Genomic DNA, 18,711 nt, shown 5'->3' with positions numbered 1-18,711 from the left:
CTCTACCCTTGCAAATTGTTGTAAATCAGAGCTTTTTTCTATGGTGGGACTCCTTTAGGAGCAGAGCTTTGAGAGAGGGGGGAGTTTGGACCACTAGGATTTTTTGACTTCTATTTGGTGTTGCTTGGTCCCATGTTGTCTTTGAAGGATAACTACACCTGTCGTGTCTTGATTCAGTTGTCAAAAGCTTGGGCTTCTAAGTTAGAGGTTTCTAGTCCTGAGAGAGAAGTCAATGTGGTGTTGCAACACTTTTCTCAGAGGCAAAACCTGGATTGGGATGATCTTAGCAACAAGTTTTTAAATGAAATGTGTGGGTCAATTTAGGCCCCACTCCAATCAGTTGATGGGGGTGGATGATTGTTTTCAGGCCAGATGCATGGAAGGACAGTACTAAGGATGAGCGCTTTTGTTTGCTGAAAGACCTTTGCTACTAAGCACAAAGGATCAACCTTATAGTTGATTACAAAGGGGCTGAGAAAAATTGGGAGGACTAATTTGCTATTCAAGAATGACATGAAACTTTAACTACTCAAGTAGACAATATATAAGTGCAATTGCACGTGTTCATGCAGATGCTATAGTTACAATGAAATCCTAGCTGGTGACCTTAGTAGAATTAGCCAATAAGTGTAAGGGTAAAGAAAAAGAGATGCAAAACACAAGGTCTACACCCTAGAGCCTGACACACCTTCAACATCAAAGGACGTTGGCAGTGTGAGTAGGGATCCTATCGTTGTTTCCACTGATGCTCAACCAAGAGAACAGCCATTCAGGATAAGGTATAACCTTGTGTTTAAGGACTTGAAACCTCCACAATTTAATGGGTAAGACAATGATAGGAATAATTATACAATTAGGTGGTTGAGGCTACCGTGTCATTCTGGTCAAAAGCATATAAGTGGTGGTGAATCATTGAAGAGGCCATCAAAACTCTTGAAGATTGGGTTAACTTTGAAACCGTCTTCTTGAGGGAATTCCTTCTAGAAGCTAAAATGGAAGACGCTGGGAAGATTGGGATAAGGTTATGCAAAAGGGTAGACCCTTGTTGAAATACATTGCAGAGTATTGCAAGATAATCCTCAAATTGGAGGGAATCGATGACTTCTAGAAGATGAGGGTATTCATTTGGGGGCTAGACAAGGGCTATAAAAGGTAAGTCAAGCATATTGTGTTCAATACTTGAGAAGTGTCTCAATTTTGCATTGCATTATGAATATAATTTATGCTGGGGTGCATTTATGAGCCGCACCAAGTTGGAGTCTAAGGCTAAGAAATTAGACACAGCTAGACCTAGGGAGACATTTAAAAGAAAATTTATTTGCAATAAATATAAAAAGCAACTAACATTTGTAAATTAACAAAATAAAGGGGTTTAACTATGCTTAGAGAACAATGAGATGACAACAAAAGAAAAATTGTACTTTAGTTATTTATTGGAAATCATTGGAACTGTCCTAAGAACAAGAAGGGGATATATAAAGGTTCATATATAGGGAAGAAAGATACTATAAGTTTTTGATAATGCCATTGGTCTTACTGATACACCCGTCACATTCATGAAGCTCACGAATAGTGTTCTAGGTCAATTTGTGGTAGTCTTGATTGATGATATTCTAACCTATAGTAAATCTGAAAAGAAGCATGTGAGACATTTAAGAATGATGTTCCAATTATTAAGATCCCATCTCGTTAATTCTTTGTAGAAGAGTTCAAATATTTAGGGCATATTATCTCAAAAGAGGGAATTAAGATGGATCTAGGCTAAGTTAGGGCCATTATGGAGCGGCCATTTTTGAGGAATATGGAAGAGTTGTATCATTTGAGATTGTTGCTGTCATGGGGATGTGAAATTTTTCAGATGCTTTAATCTTGCTAGTAACATTTGATTAATTTAAGAATCAAATATGCAAGGTGAAGGAGCTGCTGCTGGTCCATTTTCCTGTGCAGAAAACAGCCATTGCAGCAGGGGAAAGCCATCTGGAGCCTATAGGAGGCAGTCGACAGCATGAGAACTCTTCCTAGGGGTTGAGACAGCATAGCTGATCAAGCGACAATATTTAGGCCTTCAGGGCAGCGGTGACTGCATTTAATGCAGTCTGAACAGGGCAGCAAGCAGATTTTGGCGCTTTCTCGTAAAGAATCTCGGATTTCTCTTTCCTCTCAGAATTCTCTCACCTTCTCCAGCATGTGCTCCGTCATTCTCAATGTTTCTTAGTCATTTGGAGAAGATTAGATCCAAATTTGGTGGACAAGAAGAGAATTTCTGTTGTAAACCCTAAATTTTGGCAAAAATTAGGATTTAGCAGCCACCTTGGAACCTGTGCCATCAATCAAGGGCATTGTAGACTGAAATTAGAATCTGAAATTCAAGGAATTGTCGGGGATTTCAGATGTCAATTCATTCATTGTGGATTGGGGCAATATTTGGCTAGTTGATGGTTACTTTAGAGCAAGTCTTGGGTGAAAATCAAGGGGCAATTGGCTCGAGGTGCTTGTTGATTTTTTGTATGGCAAGGGGCTTTTGGATCAGTAAAGGAGATTATGAAATCTCAGCTTGTTAGCAATTCAAGTTAAAGAAATACCACAAGTGGCATTAGTTTTGGGGCCAACAAGGTGTAGTAGAAAAGGTCCAGAGTATTACCGGATACCCAAGGGGGAGGTTGCATCTCAACTCCCTTGATGATGGATAGCTTAGTTATGAATTGTGGATCTTAGATATACTTGGTTTGCATCTAGGATATTGTGTGCTGATAGTATTTTTGTCACCATTGGGATCGCTATTCAATGTACTAGCCATTGTGAGTTGGTATATAGATGTGTATGGTTTCCACCTAGGCTTTGAAAGTTAAAAACTGTGCATTTGCTAGGCCATTGGTATGTATAGAGTACATGGAATGTATATTTACATGTAATGTACATTTGCAAGGCATGTATTATTAGATATGCTCAACGCCCCACCCTCATAAGGTGCCACCAATGATCCATGGTGCTCAAAGTTGTAAGGTTCCCATTATGAGGAGAAGCCAAATGTGAGCCCGAACATTGCTTGAGTCCCGACTTCTATATCAGATGAGGTCTATGTGACCGGATGGCAGAAAGGTGACCATTGTGGGTCTAATCTTTGGGTTGGACTGAGTAGTTAAGCTGGTAGCACCTCAAGGCACATTGCATCGAGTTGCGGGGTAAGGGAGTTAAAAAGGGCCCCTATTTTGGGGTCCAGGGGCTGCTTCCGTGGGCAGCGCCCCTGGCCTGATGGTAAAGGAAATATTTCCTGGCTGACTAGTGGAGGCTCATATGGTAGGTCGATCATGTCGACCTAATCGCCTTCACAAGCTATAAAAGCTAAACCCCTTCACAGCCATCGATTATCCATCTTTCACCCAGTTAGAGTTGTTCTAGCTAGCCTTAAGTTAAGCTCTTCACCTATCTTCTGTCTAGATCGCCATCTAAGCTTCACTGTGGAAGCGCACGGGTGGAGAGAGCCACCTCTGTATCAGTTGTTTGGAGCTAAAGAAATTTCCTAATTTTGCTCTTATCTGTTGTGTACTCTCTATCTCTATTTCTTTCTCAAATTCTGTTCGCTGCGCCGTGTAGTTTTTACATGGTATCAGAGCCCAAGGGGCTCTAGGGATCGAAGAGTGCGCAAGAGGCAAAGGCTTCAATAGCAAAGAGGAACAATGTCGTCTTCCGGAAGCGGTTCTGGCGCATTAGGAAGCGGTGCAGGAGGTGGTGTTACTATATCAGCTATTCAAATACTGAGGATTCAACCTTCAGCGAAGGAAAGTTAGATGGTACAAACTATACCTTGTGGAAATTCAAAATTACAACTATCCTTGATTCTTATAAGCTTTTGGAGACTGTGCTGGGGACTAATGTAGAACCGCAGCCTACCCCCAACCCATCAAATCCTAGTGTGATGATTCCTCCGAATGCAGATCTTCTACGAGCTTTGAAACGAAGGAATGCAGATGCATTGTGTGCCTTAGTTACAAGTTGTTCTGACTGTGTTCTGACTTTGATTCAGCATACAACCAAAGTATCAGAGGCTTGGAATGTACTGAGGAGTCAGTATGAAACAGGAAACCAAATAAGGATTCAAAACTTGGAGAATCAACTAGCAGCGAAGAAGTTTGCTGAAGGAGAGATAGCTGAAGCATTCATCACTCGGATTAAGAATCTGTGCGACCAGATGGTTGGTGTTGGGATACAAAAGACTAGCGAGGAGCTAGCTCGCAACCAATGTGTCAGCAGTAATCAATCCAAAAAAAATGCTCGAAATATCTTCATTTTCAGCCATCATCTCGTAAGTTTTCAGCACCCTTTTTACATGATATAAATATTTTCTTTCAGCTTTAGTCATGGCTGGAAGAGACTTATAACAGCCTATACTATTGGCAGTACATACATACAGATTTGCTAGAGACACAGTTTCTGTAGGATAAGGAGGTTTAATCTTTTTACATGATGCATTGCCATAGCCTCCTTTTACGGCAGTGCAGCCCGAAAACCCTTGAATTCTCGGGCATTAGGAGGCACATGATAATCACACAGTCAATCTCTATTTCGATGATGGTTAACACACACCGTAAGAAATTGGACAGCTCGTTCATTATCCTTGCTTCGGATTAGAGCTTAGGAAGAACCATCATCGAGAGCTTTTGTTTCCAAGCCGGCTTCAGAAATGTAAGGTTGCCCAAGAATGATAGGGTAACTATAAGAGTCTTGAGCAAAAAAGTGAAAATTGTCTTTTATATCTCCAATAGTTACCTGCATATTAGGACATGTAGTATATAACTCTCCAAAAGAGTTGTTTGCAGCTCTCATTTGCCAACTTGGATCAACATCTATGGGCCATCCGCCACTTTCATAGACTCGTTACTATGGTTTAAGAGTGCAATACATGGTGTTTCTTTTTCTTCAATTTTGACGACTGTCTCTGTTGTTGCTCTTGCCCATTGCATAAGGGAGTAGTGACTCTTGGAATGAACCGAGCCTCTTCCTCCTCATGCATGTGCTGTGGACAACCTTCTTTTTGAGAGGTGGGCTATCCAACTGGTTTGGACCAGCCGACCATTACATTTTCAGCTTTCACTTCTTTAATTTTTGCATTCATGCTTTCTTTATCTTTAGCTTCAATTGCTGCAATTAATTCTTTAACTGCTTCAAGATGAATTTCTTGTGAAGTCAGCTTCTCTTCATCCTGCACAAAAACTCGAAGAACTTGCAAAATAACATGCACTGTTTCTTCAGCTTCATCACCAACATATTGTTTTTTTCTTTTGATTACAGTAATAATTACATCATGGAATTCACGTTTGGCAATTCCAAGAATTTCGCCCAAGGTGAATTCAATTTTGCTTCCCAAAATTCGTTCTTCTAGGACTCGTTTAAGATCGGTTGCAGATTCTATGTCAGACTACAATTTGTAGCTTGGCTGCTTGTCTTTCTTCTTTACTTCGGTCTTCTTTGTTTATGCGCATCTTCCATCTCTTGATCTGGGGTTATATTTTCAGTAAGCTTTGGTTGTTCAGGCGTTCTAGTTACCCGTTTCGGAGGGCTAGAAGAGGAAGGCCCTGGTTCATCTTTTCTTCTTCTCTTTTCTTCAATCAAGACTTCTTTATGATTGATGTCAGCCAAATGTGCAAAGGCGGAAAAAGAATCTACCGGTTCTTTCCAACTAGTTATTCCTCGAATGCACTAATTGGCGTTAGCCAAATCTTCTTTGGCTGCTTTACCACGTTCCATTTGATCTAGTGCCTGTATCCAAACTTTAGATTGTACATTAGCTTTACATGCTTTCAAATTTGATTTAGTTGGTTCAATTTGCAGCCCATACATAGCTGCATCAAATGCTGCGTAGGTATTCTTTATAGCTAAGTCTTCTAATCTTTTCTTCATTCCACCATTGCCAAAATTTGGCTCCAAGACCAGTTTTAGCAACATGAATTTTTCCGTCTTTTCAAAAGACGAGCTTCTGTGTTTCAGCCTTAAGGAAGGGAGAACACTCCCTTTTGTCATGTTGTTGATTGTCACACCAAATACAGCGCCTCTTAAAGCATTCTCTTATGGGTCTTTGAGTTGATGATCGTCTTCGTTCTTCAACTTCGACATCCAGCTTCTCCACCTTGGAACTAATTTCTGTAAGATTCAGATGAAGGTCACGCATGCTTTTAATGAGTTCATCCATGACATCATTTTTAAAAGAAATAGAAGAAGAAAGAGTTGGTTGATTAGTCAAAGGAATAGGGGATTTTGAAGGTGGAACAAGCTCCATCAATGGAGTTGTTGAAGTTGAAGTAGAGCCCAATCTTAGTCGCATCCGCTCTCTTCGAGCAATCATGTTAACTGCATCAGTAACATCTATCCATGCAGTCTTGACTCCTGATTCGGAGGTAGCATCTTCTAGGCGATAAGCAAGCTTTTCTTGCAAAATGGGATTTGCAGCCTTAAGGAATAATTCAATCTTCTAACCTTCTATACTTTGTTGGTCTTCAGTATCAAGTTGTCCAAATTTACTTCAAACTCATGGTATAAAGCTGTTGTAGCTAAACCTTTGTTGGGTTTTTTTAACCTAATCAATGAAACTTTTCTTCGTCATTAGGCTAGAGTGTTCTAAGAAGAATTTTTTCACACAGGGCTTTTTTGAATGTAGCCCAAATCCGCATCTTGCTGAAAAAGGCCATGGATTCTTCCTTGAAGACCATGCTTGGCTAGTTTGGCAAAATAGCGACTCCATGTATGTTGCGGTACACCAAAGAAGAGCATTTTCTCAACATACAAGCGAATGAAAACAGAGACATTTTGACCATTAAATTGTTTTAATTCTTACCCAACTTCTTCTAGGGCCTTGATAGCTGTGGAATCAATCTTCTCTTCGTCTTGCCTTTGTTGTTGTTGTCGTAACATTTGGATTTCTTGTTGTTGAGTCTACTACAGTATGCGCACCAATTGTTGTAGAGTATTTTCTAAAGAAACCCCCATCTTGGAATTCTCTTACACCAACCTTCATGCTGGGTTCACCAATGTTGTAGCCCGTAGGGTTGAAGGTCACCACAGGGGTTTGACAAGAAAACTGGACAAGATAGATGGAGATGTGTCTTCAAGAGGTAAGTAGATTACAATGAATGTTTAAAGGTTCAAGAGCTACTTCACGGTTAATCACAGGGGTTTAAGAGAGAAGAATGTATGGGGGTTCAAGAGCTTAGACTTCGGAGATGGTAGAGATAAGAGAAGAGTTGAAGGTTTCAAGCCAAGTTCTTGAAGATGTTAATAGAGCTTCCAATTGCATGTTCTTTCTCTATGCTGCTTAGATCGCCAATCTGATGCCTTCATTGGCTCCAAAAGGGGGGGTAAAATACTAGGACTCTTGGCCAGAATTCTGTTAGATCGCTCCTTCATCTCCCACTTCAGAGTGGTGTTCACTGCCTGAAAACAATGATTGCGCGTCGCGCAATTTTGCTAAACTTTCTTTTTACATAAAATCCTCTCAAATTGGTTGAAAGCTACATGCTTTATTTTATATATCATCCTAATCTAGAAGTTTTCTACCACGCCTTCTAGGCCCCCCCCCCCCCCCCCCCTCCGCGCACGCCTCGCCTCCCCTGCCTCAAACACGCCATTGTTGCCCCACCTAGAAACTTGCGTCCCCTGTTTCCCCGCCTGAACCCGCGATGTGTCCTCCAACCTGAGGATCCGGTTTCCCGCCCCTCGGCAACCCCTTGCCCGCCTTTTCCTGTACTGTGGCTCACGGCACTGTCCGATAGGCGTAACACACTCATTCGCCTTGCTGCGAGTTGGACTACAGCGGTGTCCAATAGCTCCCCCACCGTGTAAACAAGTATTCCCCATCCCCCTCCCCCTCCTCCTCGACATCAGCCCTCTTTCCCTCCAGTTGCTCCCTTTCTCTGCAGCAACATTTCCTCCCTCTCCTCCGACAGTGCAACAGCGTGAGTGGTAGGTCCTCAGCTGGTATGCGCAATGGAAACCTTTGGTGAGATGCCGGCGCATTCTATGAGTGCCCCCCAGTCAAACACCTCGCGCATCATCCTCTCTGAGCAAGAGCTCTTGGCAGTCTGGGCCACAGAGTTGGAGCTAAAAGAAACAACGATCTTTGGTCAGGTCGTTGGACATTCCCCATCGAGGGCCCAGTTGAGGGTTTGGCTCTTCCATGCTGCGCATTGGTACAATGCAGATCTTGAAGGCAGTGCTCATGGGCTGAGGGATCTTCATGGTTCGACTCACCTTTGCGAACGCAGCCCGTAAGTTGATGGAGAGCTCGCCCTATGCCTCCACGAAGAGGGGCGTCTACATGGTTCCCTGGTATAGCGGCTTCACAGTGGAGTCATTTGCACTGCATAACAGTTTCCTCAGACACCTAGTCACCCTACTTTTTCCCGCACTGGCAGAAGAGTACCGCCAGTTAGTGGAGGACTTGGGATGGCTTTTTGGCACAGTTCTCCTTGCTTCCTTCGTGGATGCAGTGACAGCTGCAGGAGTCCCAAAGGTACGAGTGGCTGTGAAAGACACAAAAAGCATACCAAAGTTCCTAGAGATTGAGGCTGGAGATCACTCGTTTAGGTAGCAGGTCATTGTGACTGGGCAACTAGGTCAGTGCCTGCGCTACCATGACTTTGGACATCAGGCAGTAGATTGTACGCATTTCGGGGCCAAGGCGGCTACGGGCCCATAGGTGGACGTTGACGGCTTCACATGGGTCCAGAGACGATAGAGAGGGAGACGGCAGGGGGGGCCGCAACCAGCGCCTCAATTGCAGACTCGACAGCAGGGTGCAGGAGGGCGAGCGAAGCCTCCTCGGCAGAGCACTCCACAGCCCCTCCTACCCGTCCCACCCGGCAGAACCACAGTCCCCCAAAGCTACCACTCGCGCCACAGACTAACCCACCTGAGATTCCACAGCCCCCACACCCACGCTCCCCCACCTCCTAGGCTCCCCCCACTGACCTTGGCCCAGAGCCCCCCCCTTCCAGGGCCACCAATCCCTCCCCCCCTACACCCGCCACATGCTTCCAACCATCCCACCATTCCTCGACCCTATTCCCCCCCTCACCATCTCCCTTGTCGACTACCCCCCCTGATCCGCACCCGTTTCAGGTGATCCTCCCCAGACCCACTCCCGCTCCTCCCACAGGAGGTGATGAGCCACACATGTCTACATCCTCCTCGCACCAGCAGTCTTCCCCCTCCCACACAGCCACCAACTCATCTACCTTTGCCGCCCGTCACACCTTCCCAAGACAGGCACAATTGTTGCCACAGGAGTTCTTCCGCTACGGCGCATGGTCCTACCTGAGAGTTGCGGAGTGCGGAGAGTTCCCACTAGCTCTAGAGGAGGGGATCTTCGTGGTTCGCAAGTCAAGGAGGGGCAAGGTCCAGCTAGCTACTAGCACTACCGGATGGACCAAACTACTCTTTTTTCTTTCAGTCCTCTCACTTAGGGGATTGAACGACGACACAGATAGAGGAGTTGAAGAGTCAGGTGGCGGGCCACATCTCCCAGTGGATGGGAAAAGGACTACCACTGTTTGCATAGCAATGGCTTAGTTACATGATGGACATTAACTAGTGGGCTGGTGCCGAGGTCCCACACTTGAGCATTATCTTTCGAGCCCCTCCATAGTGGAGGGCTTCGAGAGATGTGATCGAGTGGCCCCTGGCACAAGCGGCCTATTTCTACCAGTGTACGGAGTCACGACTCTCAGCATGGCTGATAGATGCATTGATAGTATCACCTGGAGCATCTATCACTCCTATGGTCCAAGCCGAGGGTCACCATGGGGGATTGGAGTTTGCCGTCCAGACCTGCGGCAAAGCATACTTGCGTGCCCCATAGTTGCTCATCCTCATCAGCAGCCTCCACACCGAACAGATGTCTGTTCGGTCAGTTGCAGGTTTTCCCATGAGCTTACACCTTGCATCCTCGAATGTAAATAGTCTCCACTACAATGGGGCACGTGGTTCCAGAAAGTTGATTGCTTGGCAGGAGCTGCAGCTTGCCCTTGCCGGACGGATTGACATTTTACTTCTACAGGAGCACAAGCTCACTCCCTCCCAAGCCCAGTGGTAGGGAAGGTACTCTTGGGCAGCTCGCACAATTACTGGGAGCACGCCATAGGTGCCCACGACAGGAGTGGAGACGTATGCACCTCTATTGGCCCGAATCTCACTGCCTGTGTACGAGACCATGGGATGATAGTGGCAGGGAGGGTTCTATGGATTAGATTGGATATTGGGGACTCGTGCCTTGGAGTCCTCAATGTCTATGCCCCTACGGAGGTTAGGACACGCAGTAGGTTTTGGGTGAAGATCGCGGATGGACTCCCAAAGGTGGACTCTTGGATCATTGGAGGAGACTTCAACAACCTGGAGGCTTTGGAGGACCAAGAGGACAGAGGCAGAAACTATCAAGGCAGTTGGGGGGCACCACGTTGTCTGATCATTGCCCGGTTCTCCTAATACTAGATCCCCTAGCATCTGCCCTAGACACTCGATCCTGTCGGATCCCTGACTAGATCTATAGAAGGGAGGAGGTGACGAGATGTCTATGCCCCTACGGAGGTTAGGGCATGCAGTAGGTTCTGGGTGAAGATCGCGGATGGACTCCCAGAGGTGGACTCCTGGATCATTGGAGGAGACTTCAACAACCTGGAGGCTTTGGAGGACCAAGAGGACAGAGGCAGAAACTATCAGGGCAGTTGGGGTGCACCACGTTGTCCGATCATTGCCCGGTTCTCCTAACACTAGATCCCCTAGCATCTGCCCTAGACACTCGATCCTGTCGGATCCCTGACTAGATCTATAGAAGGGAGGAGGTGACGAGACAAATAGAGCAACTCTGGACTAGGGAGTGGGGCAGGGGGACCGGATCATAGAGGAGGTTGTAGAGGTCCTAGCCGAGTCGAGTAGAATTGTCCAAGAGGCAGCCATATAGTCCAGGCAGTAGTGTTGGGAGGAGGAGAGAGCACTCCGGCGGGACCTTGCAGCCACACAAAGATTACTACGGGAGGCACCAGGGGATCCCACCCTCCATGCACAGGAGATGCGAGTGCGAGCAGCCATTGCTGGCCTAGAGGACAGGCGCTCTGAGTTCTCTTTCCGCATCTCAGCATCTTTTTGGGCGTGGAAGAGGGACATGATGTGCAGGGAGTTTTTCGAGGTGCACCAGCCTCGCACCTTAGGAGAGCAGATACGCAGCCTTCGAGATAGGTATGGGAGGACTTGTTCTAGCCCAAATGAGGTGATGGAGATTGCCACTGACTACTACAGATGCCTTTTCTAGCAAGAGACAGCCTCAGCTAGAGGATAGCGATGTAGGCAGTAAGTCTAGGATCACATCCCGTCCCTTGTCACAGAGGAGATGGGGCGCTCCATCCTAGCCCCCTTCACAGAGAAGGAACTTGAGAAGGCTTTCCATACACAGGACGGGCAGAAATGCCCGGGAGAGGATGGCCTCTCTAAGGCCTCCTTTACTATCTACTGGGAAGTGGTGAAGGACCTCCTACTGATGGCCTTCCAGGAGATTTTCACTTCAGGACAGATGCCAGGGAGCCTTTCGGCAGGCCTTATCAGTCTTCTCCCCAAAGAGGGAGACCAATTGGAGCTTTCCCAGTGGAGACCGATCACCTTATTGTCAGTGGCCTATAAAGCACTAGCAAAGATGATTGTTAGGCGACTACACTCCATGCCGCAAGACATCATCCATGACACACAGACAGGCTTTGTGTAGGATAGGAGTATCCTAGACAATGTATTCATCTTGTTTGAGGCGACAGAGTGGGCTCAGCACTGTGGGCAGAGATTGGCCGGACTACTCTTGGATTTCGAGAAAGCTTATGATAGGGTGGACTGGGATTTCCTAGAGGGCACCATAGTGAGGTTGTGTTTTCCCTAGGCTTGGATTTGCGGGGTCGCCGCACTTTACAGATTGGCCACCAGCAGGGTTCTCATAGGTGGTAGGCGAGGGGAGATATTCGGCTGGAGAGATCGGTTCGGTAGGGTTGCTCCTTGGCCCCGTATCTATTTCTACTCTTTGCAAAGGCGATGTCTCACTTTCCTAGGTCCCGTGTGAGCGGATTACGCGGCCTCTGACTTCCCGTGAGAGAGGAGACTGAGTTGCTAGACTCAAAGTATGCAGATGATATAGCACTCTACATAGAGGACGATGAGTTGATGCTGGAGAGAGTGAGGTGGCTCTTGAGGTGTTCTGTTCTGCAGCGGGAGCGAAAATCAACTAGCGAAAGTTAGTTGGTTTCCTTATAGATCCGGATGCTAGCACAGAGTGGGGCGTTCACAATAGGATTTAGATGGGTGAGCAGACCGTCCAGTACCTAGGGTTCCAGGTGGGACTCGACATCACTCTTGCCTAGCAGTTTTTTCCAGTTCTCTGATTCTATTCAGAGGAAGTTGACCTACTGGAGCACGGCTCGCCTCTCACTAGCCGGCCGAGCCTTGGTGGTTAACCAGGTCCTCGTAGCGACGGCCTGGTACATCGCCTCGTGTTGGTGCTTCTCATCCTGCGTAGTGCAGCTTTGTCGCCTAGTGCGGAACTTCCTTTGGTCCGGGTTAGACGGCTCCAAGGATTTTCGGGCCAAGGTGGCGTGGGCGACCATCATACGGCATCGGTCAGAGGGAGGGCTTGGAATCATAAACCTAGAATTTCAGAGTATGGCCCTCTTGGGCAAGCTAGTTGTCCGTGGCCTTACACCGAGAGGGCAGACCTGGAATGTCCTATTGTAGGAGGGTCTTCAGGATTGTAGACCGAGGCTTGGCGGTGAGTGGAGGCCGTCCCTGAGATGGATCTTCACGTCAGCCCAGATCCCCCCCCCTTCCCCCCCCAGATCACCTTTTCTACGCAGCTTACTCGGTGTGTGGGAGGGCCTCCATAAGGCCGTAATCCAGAGCCTCCCAGACTGCCAAGAGGAGAGGAGATAGACCGTCAGCCCGTGATCTAGAACCCCCAGGTCAAAGATCAAGAGGCACCGATTGGCGAGAGCCCCCACATCCAGTGGGCTGGTTGGGAGGTCGGCTTGGCTCGTACTATGAGGACATGGCGGGAGGTGTACACGATGGCGGACAAGGAGATGCTGCAGCGAGTATCAGGCTGCCAGAGAGGAGTGGAGTTGAGGCGAAGGGAGATAGACGCAGCAATACCTCTGAAGTGGGTTGCTCCCCGGATACGAGTGCCGATAGAGCCTGGAGAGGTATGGGTTGCTAGGTTTCACCAGCAGGCATCCCCATACAGGTAGCAGGTAGAGTGGGCGGCGTGCCGCAAGGGACTTTCTTCATCGTTCACAAGGGGGTGCGTTTGACCCTTGACAGAGGACAGCAAGATGAGGGGATAGCTGTCATTTCGTGGAGGAGAATTCCGGTGGAGGGCCTTCAGGGGAAGACATGGCGATTGGACCTCTATGTTTTCTAGAAGGAGCTTAGGGAGTGGCGCCTTTGGATCTGGGAGTGCAGACCACTTGTTGAGCTTGCGTGGGATCCAGAAGAGTGGCTATGGCCGACCATTGCAGTTGCCAAGAAGCCATCGAGGTTCCTGGAGTACACTGCCAGGATTGGCAGACACGTACTCATGCAGGAGGATATGGATTGGGCGGCATCACGTACCAGGCACTGGGCGGAGCAGAGCATCACGGAGCCGTTCCGACGGACCTTCTGGCGCCGCGTATGGGATAGCTGTAGGCCGAGGAGGGTATCGTATTTCTTATGGCTGGTCGCACATGGAGGCTTGGCGGTGGGAAGTTGGGTTACCTAGATGCAAAAGGAGGGAGCTTGTAAGCGTTGCACATAGCAGCCTTTGGAAACCGAAAGCACTGCCTTTGGTCATGTGAGGAGGCACAGCTCGTGTGGAGAGGAGCATGCCGCATCCTTTGCCGTACAGCACCCAGCCTTGGATGTATCTCATGGGGAGCTTTCTGCTGGCAGGCAGTCAGCTAGGGCCATCACCTTCTGTATGAGGTCGGGATGCAGGACATGATATTCATCATTGAGGCAGGGTCGTGCATAGTGGTCGGTTTGGAGGCTCTATCCATCCGCCAGGTACTGGAGCCCACAACAGACCGCCCTGAGGTATGGGAGATCATAGGGAGTCTTACTAGATGGCATATCTGGAAGGCGCAGTGTCAGGAAACTTTTAGCGGAGAGAGACTTCAGCACAGGCGACCTTAGCAAAGCTCTGGACCTCCATCATCCACTCCCTCCATGGCCGTTGGGATCAGGTGCAGAGCGAGTCCAGGGCTCGTCAAGAGCTCCGTGGTCACTTCATGCATACCTGGGGCTGCCAGGACCTGTTTTTCGTGATGCAGGCAGGCAGCCCCAGATGGCGATATACCCCCCCCTCCATGGCTTCTTGCCCCCATTTCCCCCAGACCGCCTTGAGAGGCTTGTATTCATGATGTATCTGCATAATCTCCAGCTAGTCTGTTGAGCATGAGCACTCCGTTGTAATCAGTTTCTTTGAGTAATATAATCAGCCACATTTTATTTGCCAAGAAAAAAAATCTTGAAGTTGTCTATAGTCTTATGGATTTTTACAAGAGATAATATCAAAAATATAAAAAATTGGCTAAAACTTGTCCAAAAATCTAATATTTTTGAATAATGGACACTAACAGCAATGTCTAAAATGGCATTGGCTCTCTAAATTAATAAAAAAGCCACACACTAGATTTTTTTTACATGGTGTGCGCGTAGCTGTACGACACTGTGGGCATTCTCACATGTGCATCTTCTATCTTGGCCAGGCTCATTGTCCTGCACCATGTCTAGTGGCTAAGCACACAGTCCCAAACCATTGGTAATTCTATTCTTCAGTGCCCATTCAATCCGGTCCCAAGGCTCAGACAAACCATTAGTTCAATTTGTCCCAATGGCTGCCTCTTTTGGCCATGCAAAGATCCCGGCTTAATCCAAGAGAACTCTGGGGGTAAAAAGCAACAACAACTAAATAAAAGAAAAATAAAATATTTATATAAATAAATAAGGAAAGCAACTGCAAAAAGTATCACCACCTGGTGACAGAATCATAGAGGAGTTCCTAGGTGACTTTTGGAGGAGGCTACATGATAGCTTCAGGCCTAGGAAGATCTCTCTCTTCATATGGCTTGTAGCTTAGAGGAGCCGAGTAGTTGGCATGTGGCTTGAATACGGCAGGGACCTAGTAGCATACATGAGATGCTGCGATCTAGCAGACACACAGAGACATTGCTTATGGGACTGCCCTAGAGCCCATGAGGTTTTGAGGAGAGCCCTCATGATGGATTTTCATGGCACAACAGAGACCCTGGTGGCTACCTGGGGGGTTGTAGCATGGGTCACATAGATAGAGGCCCAACATGTGGCTATGAGGATGTTCATGGGAGCTACTCTTTTCTCATCATTGGACAGCATTTGAGCAGGATTCCCACTCCAGATTACTCACAAGCACAGTGGACCCAGGGACACTGCCATAGATGGGAGTTGATTGCCAGTATCATAGCCTGGTATATTTGGATTGTGAGATGCAGCCACGCTATTGACTTTCTAGATGTATCCACAGCAGAGACTCTATCAAGGATCTAGACAGAGATCATTCACACTCTCTGTGGGAGATGGGAGAGGATGCAGGGTAGCTTTGAGAGGATGGGGAATAGAGGAGAGGCTTTTCTGCGGACATGGGATTCAGGCACTTTCTTCCACATTGTCCCTCATATGTTTTGGCATTATAGTCCACTGGATTGGTTGTTCACACAACCATTGTATTTGTGATGTACTTAGTTACTCTTCATAGAGTTCCTTGTACTTTGTACTTTACCTCAGGTTATTTGCCGATGTGTTATTAATAGAAATTTCTTTTCTTGGAAAAAAAAAGCCTATTGGTAATATTATTGCATGGTACATTTGGACAGCTAGATGCAGAAAGACCATAGATCATCAGGCTACTTGGAAGACAGATTCTTTAGGTTAGTCTTGCTGCTCACCACATAGCAATAAATGTTGTATGGACTGTGAAGGAATGCATTGGATATATGAGTTGATGACCCTATGTTCAGAATTACTTTTAGAACTTGTTTGTACCTTTCTCAAATGAGAGATAAAAGATAAGTTTAGGAGATGATATATAAATTTAAAAACTTAAATTTGCACCTGACAATAAAATTGATTATTGTGAAAGTTTATTTAGGTACAGTGCACAGCATTTCATTGTGGCATTTTACTGTCAACATGTTCATGATGTTGGTTGTCTGTTCCATCAGCATTGCCCATTTGAACAAGTAGCTAAAAGTGTTGCAGCCCAAACAGCTGGTGCTGTGCCTAGAGACTTGCAAGCAATTGTGGCAGATGCTGGCGCATCAACAATACTCAAAATTCTTGAAGAATGTAGGATATCAAGAAATGAGAAGGATGAAGCAATAGAGCTTCCTGGTGTGACTTGTGAAGGTGTTTTCCACACTGAGCAGAAAATAGAGGTGAAAGAAAGCTCTGGTATGATCACAGACAGCCCTAAACACATTAAAGATGCCTCAGCAGAACAATCTTTGAGCGTTTCCGATCTTGAAAAATCCTTTGAGTGCTTCAAATCCAGAACAGCAACTGCACTTGGTGCCCCAAAGGTGAGATACCATATTTCTAGTCGGGTTCAGGAAACACGTGCTCTTTCAATTTGAAGATCTTTTTGTGCAAATCAACTTGTGCAGGTGCCAAATGTGAAGTGGGAAGATGTCGGTGGCCTTGAAGATTGTAAAAAAGTGATTTTAGACACAGTCCAGGTAATATGTAGCCTCTACAATGAAAAAAATCACAGTTGTTATAATGCTGTATTGTTGCAAGCATTCATTCTCTGTGTATTTCTAATTATGTTCAGAAGCTCCGAAAGTTCCAGAAGCCATGAACTTCTGTCCCATTTAAAATCTATATCGGGGCCTATAAACATGCACTTGCTGTTGGCTTTGGGGTCTAAAGTTGAATAGCCAGGATGTCCAGTCCATTAACAAATCTATGCTAGAGCCTCAAAACATGTACTCGCTGTTGGCTTTGGCCTGCATTGTAAAACACACTCAATTGTTTTCTGTTGAATTGTGATTTAAGAAATTATATGTACATTATTTATTGATTCCTTTGTCGCACATAGCTGCCACTTCTCCACAGAAATCTATTTGCTTCAGAGCACCTTCCACAGCGTTCTGGCGTACTGCTGTATGGCCCTCCTGGCACTGGAAAGGTTGGTGTGCCCTGATTGTGTGCTCTATCTGAAACTGCTTTTAAGAATCGAAACTGTGTTTTTAAAAGCTTTTCAAAGTTGGTGACTGATGACTTAGTAATGATCTTGCAGACATTGCTAGCAAAGGCAGTTGCAACTGAATGCTTGCTGAACTTTTTGAGTGTTAAGGGACCAGAGCTGATCAACATGTATATAGGCGAATCTGAAAAGAATGTTCGAGATATATTCCAAAAGGTTAGCTAGAAGCATTATCCTGAAGAATGCATTAGAGTGTTTTGACATGCCACACTCTCGTCTCCATAAGAACTATATCTGCTGATGCCATTATGACATGCGTGATGGTTGCAGGCAAGATCTGCTCGTCCTTGTGTAATATTTTTTGATGAACTTGATGCTCTTGCACCTGCTCGTGGAGCCTCGGGTGATTCAGGAGGAGTGATGGATCGCGTGGTGTCTCAGGTAGGGAAAGAGAGACAGCTTATCAGACAATTCTCTGCAATAATTCCATGTTGACTATTGTCTGGGAATTTGCCTATAAATTAGTGTAATGCAATTTGTTCAGAGTTATGGAGGAAGTAGTGTGTTGTCTCATCACTACTCTGGAGTTTTTTTTCTCATTAATTTCCTGCAGTGCTTTGCATCATTATGCACCATGGACTAAGAATTGTGTTGTCTCATTGCTACACTGCAGTGCTTTGTCCCATTACCTGTCTTCCAAGTATACTTGCATCATGCGCTGTCTTTATGTGTACCTTTCACTTTCTGGATGGGTTACTTATGTAGACTTCCTTTAAAAGAGTGTTTTAAAGGAACCAATCTTTTGTTACTCCTAGTATTGTAGAAGGCAAATGCTTGCATGCGTGTATACTCAGTCCTATATGGACACACACAAATGTGCACGCAGTGTGTGCATGCTCCTAAAAGCTTCTTCAAAAGCCTGCATTTTGAAAGATAGAAAGAGGGAAGCAAAGCAGTGGATTATGGACTTGGACTAATCATGCATCTGAAGCTGTATAGCAGTGGATTATGGGCTTGGACTAAGCATGCATTTGAGATTGCTTGCTGCTCAATCCCCTTCATCTAGTGAGTTACTTGATGCTTGTATGAGTTTTTTGGATACCATTTTTTAATTTATCACTCTTGAAGAAGCTCAAAAGAGAGGTCTTTTTTGCTCCAGAGAATTATTAAGTCCCCTCAGGGCAAAATGTTTAAAGGTAAAGGACAAAAATAACCCTGTAATGGATTTTCGAAACAGAAAAATATTCATCAAAGTGAAAGTCTATTACAAGGCATGAATGGATAACCAATCAAGAGGCCTATAGTGCCAAACCATGTGTGGCTGATAGTGAAAGAAAGTACTAGAATCCCAAGTCTTGAGAAAAGCATCTGTCCCCCTCATAGTTTCTGAATCACCATGTTTGCATCTACCTTGAAGAATAAGGGAAATCTCTGTCCAAATCTTGAAGAGGGTCTTTGCAGTGGACATGTCCAAC

At 45.9% G+C, this 18,711-nt stretch overlaps 1 protein-coding gene across 1 annotated transcript in view; it reads left to right on the top strand.

The window, feature by feature from the left end:
• PEX6 (peroxin 6) overlaps positions 1-18,711 on the top strand; it is a 117,609-nt gene that overhangs the window by 50,303 nt on the left and 48,595 nt on the right. Inside the window, exons 7-11 of the mRNA XM_087686698.1 lie at positions 16,254-16,610; positions 16,695-16,766; positions 17,129-17,218; positions 17,330-17,452; positions 17,567-17,677. Of these exons, the coding sequence (XP_087542824.1) occupies positions 16,254-16,610; positions 16,695-16,766; positions 17,129-17,218; positions 17,330-17,452; positions 17,567-17,677 (753 nt within the window). The remainder of the gene's footprint in view (positions 1-16,253; positions 16,611-16,694; positions 16,767-17,128; positions 17,219-17,329; positions 17,453-17,566; positions 17,678-18,711) is intronic.

Source organism: Lygodium microphyllum, chromosome 10 (assembly GCF_053477565.2).
Source record: "Lygodium microphyllum isolate KBCC chromosome 10, Lygodium_microphyllum_v1.1.10, whole genome shotgun sequence".
NCBI lineage: Eukaryota > Viridiplantae > Streptophyta > Polypodiopsida > Schizaeales > Lygodiaceae > Lygodium > Lygodium microphyllum.
Note: the sequence above shows the minus strand (reverse complement) of the source record. Positions and strands in the feature narration are given on the sequence as shown.